At 36.5% G+C, this 7401-nt stretch overlaps 1 protein-coding gene across 1 annotated transcript; it reads right to left on the bottom strand.

The window, feature by feature from the left end:
• Positions 1 to 4684: 4684 nt before the first annotated feature.
• On the bottom strand, positions 4685 to 5629 carry LOC129676950 (olfactory receptor 8H1-like). Its single transcript, XM_055607483.1, has one exon. The coding sequence runs from the start codon at positions 5627 to 5629 to the stop codon at positions 4685 to 4687; it is 945 nt and encodes a 314-aa protein (XP_055463458.1).
• Between the last annotated feature and the right edge of the window lie 1772 nt (positions 5630 to 7401).

Below are 7401 nucleotides of genomic sequence, written 5' to 3'. Positions count from 1 at the left end.
TGTCATATACCTCCTTTGGTTGGAGTTTTCTGCCAAGGACAAGCCTTGATGGGTCCATGGGAGAAACTGAGGCAGGTGGACATAGAGACAACCAGAATGTAGGCAGCATTGCTTGTAGCAAAAGTGAATTTAACTCTTTAGGTGCCAGTACTTTACAACTGGCAAGTAACTGGAAAACTCTTAAAAAATCTTGGATCCTCTACTAGTCACTGCAGGTGGTTGAAAAGGGAAGAAACAGGGACTTGAACCTTGGACCAAGCTACTTAGGTTCTCTTGGTTTCCCCGCAGTCAGCTCTGCTCTTTCTGGTACATACCCCCTTTGGGCGACAACAAGCTGTGAAAATGGCTTAAGCTGGGAAGAAAATCTTTGCCTCTTTGACTTAAGAGAAAAAGGAACAGATTGATTTGGAGCTCAGAACTTATTAACCCTATGTGAGCCAGTGGATTAGAAAAAGGAAAAAGAAAATTCTCATTCATTCACATGCACACAGTCATTCAACAAATAAGACAAGGCGGCCCCATCACACGTGTGTTCATACATCTGTACAGACAATTACACACATAGACACATATTTACAACTTGGGAATGAAGCAAATGTCAGCAAATTTACAACTTGTGAATGAAGCAAATGTCAGCAAGCTCCACAACTTTATTGTCTTGTCTATAGCTTAAATATCTCTAAGACAAAGGCTTCTACATCAGAAAATTATCTCAAAGTCATAAAGCAAACAGATAATATTGTAAAAGCAGGTTTGTAGATTACATGTCTCTCCAGTTAAAACTAAACATTTCTGATTTATGTCTCCATTAAAGGTTCAGTGTAAGTTCAGATGACAAAGGTTGACAAGGTATACAGAGCTATAATGAAACCATTTATATATTATGCCATCAAGATTTGTGTTTTAATTAGACATTCCATACCTGTCCATTATTTCTGAGTCTGTTAAGAGTTTAAAGCACTAATAATTATCTGTATGGTGCATGCCAGGACTCACGGTGCATCTCTGGACTAAACGAGGGTGAATTGTTTATCTTAAACCGTAATAAATCTGTCTCTGTCCTGTCTCTCTTTAGTGCTATATCTGCACTTGGTATCTGGAGGGTCACAGAAGTTTTATACTGCAGCTTAAAACTTTCTATCAACTATCTAACTTCTAAAAAATATTTGAAGACAATCAGGGATTTTATAAAATCGTTAATTTATCTGAACAGCAGCACATCTTCCCAGAGATACATAGGAGATATGTGCAGTGATAAGTAGAGTGGCCTCTACACACCACGCCAGATTTTTCAGAGATACCGTAATAGCACAAAAGGGGGCATGTCAGCTGAAAAAAGTTATTGTGGGGTGTAGTCTCTGAATGTCTCAGATTTACCCCTAGCGCAGACCTTTCAAAAACACTAGGCTGCCTCCCACTAACCCCACATGCTCACTGAAGCCTTTTCTCTGTCTGGATCCTGACAGTTTTCCTTCTAGCATCCTCTGTAGGGCTGAGTTTGTATGTAGTTATTGGTTAAATTTGATTTTGCCATGGAGCATCTTGTTTCCTCTATCTAAGGCAATTGAAAAGTGTGTTATATGTAGTAGTCTTGGCTGACATTTGTGGTTTCTTATGTCCTTAATGACACCTTCCCAGGTCCTTCTGGCTTTCAGAGTTTCTGTCAAAAAGGAGAAGTAAGGTGTAATTCAGATAGGTCTGTCTTTATATGTTACTTGGCCTTTTTTCTCTTGCAACTTTTAATATTCTTTTTCAAATTTTTTTTGCTTTTATTTATTTATTTATTATTACAACTTATTTATTTATTTATTATTACAATTTATTATACAATTGTATACAAGCTGTAGCCTCCTCCCAGTCCTACCCTTCCACCCTCTTCTCCTCCTATTTCCTTCTCCTAGTCCACTGATAGGAGAGGTTCTCCTCCTTTTCTGTTCCAGGTATGTGCATGTTATCTACAAATTAGTAACCAGAGATGGGAAGAAAGCTGGTGGTTGCTGGTTAGTTAGCCTAGCCTTACTTGGAAGGTCCAGGTCTCAAAAAGAAAGAGGAAAATATGAAGGGAAATAGGAAATTGGTTAATACATATGAGGTAAAATAATGGGCAATTGATAAAAGTTCAGTTAATTCTAATTTTTAATCACAAACATAACCAAATTGGAATAAGAATATGTGTAGAAATGGAATACTTCTCAGCAATTAAAAACATAGAAATCATGAAATTTGCAGGCAAATGGATGGAACTAGAAAAGATAATCCTGAGTTTGATAATCCTCACTTATAAATGGATATTAGACATCTACTATAGGAAAACATACTAAAATCTATAGCTGTAAAGAAGCTAAACAACAATGAGGACCCTAGGGAAGAGGCTTGATCCTCACACAGAAGGGTAAACAGGGAAGACATTGGAAGTAGGAGAAGACAAGAAACAGGACATGGGCCTTCCACAGAGGGCCTCTGAAAGACTACCCAGCAGAGTATTGATTTTGAGACTCACAGCCAAATTTGGGCAGAGTGCAGTGAACATTATGGAAGAAGGAGGAGATAGAAACACCTGGAGTTGACAGGAGCTCCATAAGGAATCCAACAGAACCAAAAAATCTGGGCCCAGGGCTTTTTTTCTGAGACTGATACTTCAATGCATGGAGAAGACCTAGACCCCTCCTCAGCTGTAGCCCATAAGCAGCTCAGTCTCCAAGTTGGTTCCATAATAAGAGGAGCAGAGGCTGTCTCTGGCATAAACATAGTGGGTGGCTCTTTGATCACCTCTCCTTTCTGAGTGCAGCCTTGTCAGACCACAAAGGAAGACAATTCATCCAGTGCTGATGAGACCTGATAGGCTATGGTCAGAGGAAAGGGAAGGAGGACCTCCCCTATCAGTGGACTAGGAGAAGGGCTTAGGAGAAGAAGAGAGGAGCGTGGGGCTGGGAGGAGATGAAGGAGGGCACTGGAGTAGGGATACAAAGTGTATAAATTGTAAAAAATAATAAAGAAAAAATTTAAAAAGTATCAAATCAGATGCTGAGACTCATAACCAAACTTTGGGTAGAGTGTAGGGAATCTTTTGGAAGAAGGGGGAGATAAAAAGACCTGGTGGGGACAGGAGCTCCACATGGAGAACAACAGAACCAAAATATCTTGGCTCAGGAGGGTCCTACAGAGATTGATGAATCAACCAAAGACCATACATTGAGAGGACCTAGAACCCTTGCACAGATGTAGTCCAGGAGCACTCAATCTCCATGTGGGTGTCCTAGTAATGGGAACAGGGACTGTCTCTGAAATGGACTCAGTGACTGCTTCTTTGATCAGCTTTCCCTGGTAAGGTGGCCTAACTAGGCCACAGAGAGAGAGAGGATCCAGACAGTCCTTATGAGACCTGATAAGCTAGGGTCAGATTGTAAGGGAGGAGGACTTCTCCAATCAGTTGACTAGTGGAGATACAAGGCGGGGGGACAGAAGGAGAGAAGATGGAACCAGGAGAAGAAGAGGGGGATACTACAGCTGGGATACAAAGTGAATAAACTGTAATAAATAATAACAATGATAAAAACAATTTAAAAAGTAACCAGAGGAGGACAATAATTTAGTAAACTTTTGATATTTATCACAGTGGTTTTGTTTCTAAAACAGTTAACAAAAACATATGCAGAAGGATATCACAGCACTCAGATTTCTGATTTGATAACTTCATAATATATTCAAAGTAATGCAAGACAAGAATAGAGCACTGATTACACGTTCACTGACAACGTGAAACAGCAGAGTATACAAAAAATAGATTTTTTTATATATAGAATAGCACACCCCTTAAAATACTCCATAAGTCATCTAAATGAATGAAGAATAGAAACAATAACAAGAACTTTATGTTTATATATCATACAGAGACATATATTTACATTAATAAGCTGAGAAGTACATGTGCCAAAATGCTAATAATTGTTACCATGTTTCTTTTGGCAAAATATCAATGTCTAAGTTATAACCAACCAATATTTACCTGTAAATAAATTCTACTTTAGTAATTTACTTTGATTTAAAAGTTTATAAATACTGATTATATTCCTTTTAAGATAATTATGCTTGTTATTTAGCCTAACTGAAAATAATTTCTAAAATATCAGTCAATAGCATATATACATGTAATAATTGCTTCATGCAAAGAAGTATGCATTAATATATTGCAATAATGAAAGTCTTATAATTTTAATAGATAGCATTTGTGATTAATGCCTCAAATGAATTTCACCCATCATCTTTAAACATTGTTCTGGGATTATTCTCTTCTGTTGCTGATGAAATTGAGGATTAAACACTCTGTGAATTTTGCTATTTCATATCACAAGATGATGCCATCTGATCATGTGGTTACTTTGAAAAGTATATTAATCATAAGGTAATAATGTAAGATTTGAGTATGATATAGTTTTAAAATTGGAAGACATCTTCTAATTTTTTACACTGTCTTTTATAAAAACAGGTAGTTATACCATGTGTATATTATATTTTCTAAAATAAAAATGGCTTTGAAAAATGCATTCCTGGAAGTTTCTGATAAAATGCTGTATAATGAAAGCTCCATGAGAACAGGAAAATAAATACTTTTCCTTATTTTAGACAGAAAGGCCAAGGGAAAATGTGAACGAAGGAAAGCCAGCTTCTTAGCATAAGTGTTATCTTATTTGTCCAGATTTCTTTCTCTTTTCTGTATAACTCTACCTACAGCACATTTCACTTCTTTGTTTCTGAGACTGTAAATGAGTGGGTTCAGCATGGGGAGCACAATGGTATAAAACACCGAAGCCACTTGATCCTTTCCCAAGGAGACGGACTTATTTGATTTTAAATGAGTAAAGATAATGGTACCATAAAATATGGTGACTGCCAGGATATGAGAGGCACAAGTTGAGAAGGCCTTTTGCTTTCCTGAAGTAGAATTGATCTTCACAACAGTAGAGAGAATGGAAACATAAGATGAAAATGTTGTGATAAGGGATAACAATAGTGTAGAACCAGCAGAAATGAATATAATGAATTCAATATCGTGTGTATTGCTGCATGACAGAGCTATAACTGGGGATGTGTCACAAAAAAGGTCATGGATGACATTGGAGTTGCAGAAATCTAGTGTACTCATGCAGAGCATATTGACAGTGGAATCCACCGCTCCAAACACATATGACCCTGTAAGGAGGGCACAGCAAAATCTGTTGGACATAACAACTGAATAGTGCAGAGGATTACAAATAGCTACATACCGATCGTAGGCCATTGAAGACAAAAGGAAACACTCAGTAGCTGCCAAAAGGACAAAAAAGTACATCTGTGTGAAGCAGCCCAAGAAGAAAATGTCCTTAGTGGAAGTCAACAGGCTCTGTAAGGTTTTAGGTGTGATGGTGGTGGAGTAGCTGAGGTCAAGGAATGACAGGTGGGTAAGGAAGAAATACATTGGAGTGTGAAGCTGGACATCTAGACGGATGATCAGTATCATGCTAATGTTCCCCAGCACAGTGACCAGGTATATCAGGAGAAATAGCACAGAGAGGACCAGCTGGATCTCCCTGGAGTCTGTCAGCCCCATGAGGATGAAATCAGGCTTACTTGTGTGATTCCAGGCATTCATTGTGAAGTACCCTAAAGTGAAATTGAAGTGACACTTAGGTTGAGTATTTCTCAATAACATATTTTATGCATGTTGCACTATTTTCATAATTAGTTTCTCTTGTCTCAAAGTAAATATTACTATTACAGTATTATTAACAATGAATGTCAAAATAGAAGTATGACATTTGGTTATTATGTAATAAATATGTTAGAACCTTTTACACTTTCAATATAACCTATATTACCCTACCATTTTTAAAGATGAACAAAGCCCAGAGCATTAAATAACAATTGATGATTCAGTCAAATGCCTCTGGATTGTATGTATAGGTAGTTTTATCAGAACATATTCATGATTCTGTATTGCTCTTTATTATATAATAAGCTTTTAAAACATAATCAAACTCTGACTGAACAGTGAATGAAGGTAAAAATAATTTTTTATTTGTATTGATGCCTTATAATTTTGAAAAGTATGTTTCTTTATAAAATAGTCTCAAGAATTTAAGGTAATTATTAAAATATGACATTTACCACATAAAAACTCTTGGTTTAAAATTACATAGTACTATTAAAAACATGAAATCATTAAATCATTTCATACTTGTAAAACACATATGTTTCAAGTTTCAGGAGAGCTCTTGCATATCAAATGAAAAAAGTAAAGAACTCCCCTATCAGCAGACTAAGGGAGGGACAAGGGAGGAGAAGAGGAAGGGAGGAAGAGGTTAGGAGGGGTCTAGGGAGGAGGCCAAAGCTGGGATACAAAGTGAATAAATTGTAATAAATAATTAATAAGTTTTTTAATTAAGTTAAAAATTAAATTAAAAAATTAAATATTTTAAAAAATTAATCAATTTCTTGAAATATGATTTATCTATAGCTATGAATAAACCTCATTTTTATATAATTCTTATTGGCTGCATTAAGCAATATGGTTATTGATGAAGAAGAGATAATCTCCTGCCCCAACAATTCAAAGTCAAAGTTCTTCTAAAATTACACTTTCAAAATATGTTCCTGACTTTCAGAATCTCATGCACTTTGTTTTTTGTCAGAAATCCTGACAGTCCTTGTGAAAGTCTCAATATTATTATGTACAAACAAGTCTTAGAGTAAATGCATTGTATCATGTTAACTGTTTAAGACTTACATTTAGTATACTTACTGCGAGCCAAGCTTTTGGGAAACAAAAATCACAGGCATTTCAAAGTCATATGCTTAAAATTTTGACGACTTTGAATATTTTTCAAAAATAAAAGAGGCAATAGGTTTAAGGATCTGAAATGCTTCTAAAGTACGGTTTCCCTTGAGATATCCAAATACTCGTGTATTCATTTTCTTTAAATGGGGAAGAAAGGTAAGTCAGCCAGAAGGTTTTGTTCAGCTCTTGTTGGAGTACTTGGTTTCACAATAGCTTGAGCCAAATGAGTGTCAGGAGATCTTATAAGACTAAGTAGAACTGTCTATGTCCTTCTCTACCTGTAATTCTAAGGAAACTTATGGAAGGGTGCTGAGCATCATTTAAGTCATGGGTCATCCTCAGGGGCCAATTTCTAAGCAAGATTGCCTTGATGATGGGAAACATAGTTCAAGGAATAATTGAGCCAGCGTTTTCCAAGCCCCACAGTGAATAGAATGACCGAGTCTTCCCTTCTGGTCGATGTATTTGCAATGCACAGTGGTCATATACAGTCACTTCTATTAGTTCAGAAGAGAGGGTATGTTTACAGATATAGTTTCGTATCCATAGTATGCTCAAGATTACACTTATAAACTTTTCAGTGAGAT

The sequence above is a fragment of the Psammomys obesus genome, unplaced genomic scaffold (genome assembly GCF_907164565.1).
Source record: "Psammomys obesus unplaced genomic scaffold, mPsaObe1.curated_primary_1811, whole genome shotgun sequence".
Taxonomy (NCBI): domain Eukaryota; kingdom Metazoa; phylum Chordata; class Mammalia; order Rodentia; family Muridae; genus Psammomys; species Psammomys obesus.
The sequence above is the reverse complement of the archived record's forward strand: the minus strand, read 5'-3'. Positions and strand labels throughout refer to the sequence as shown.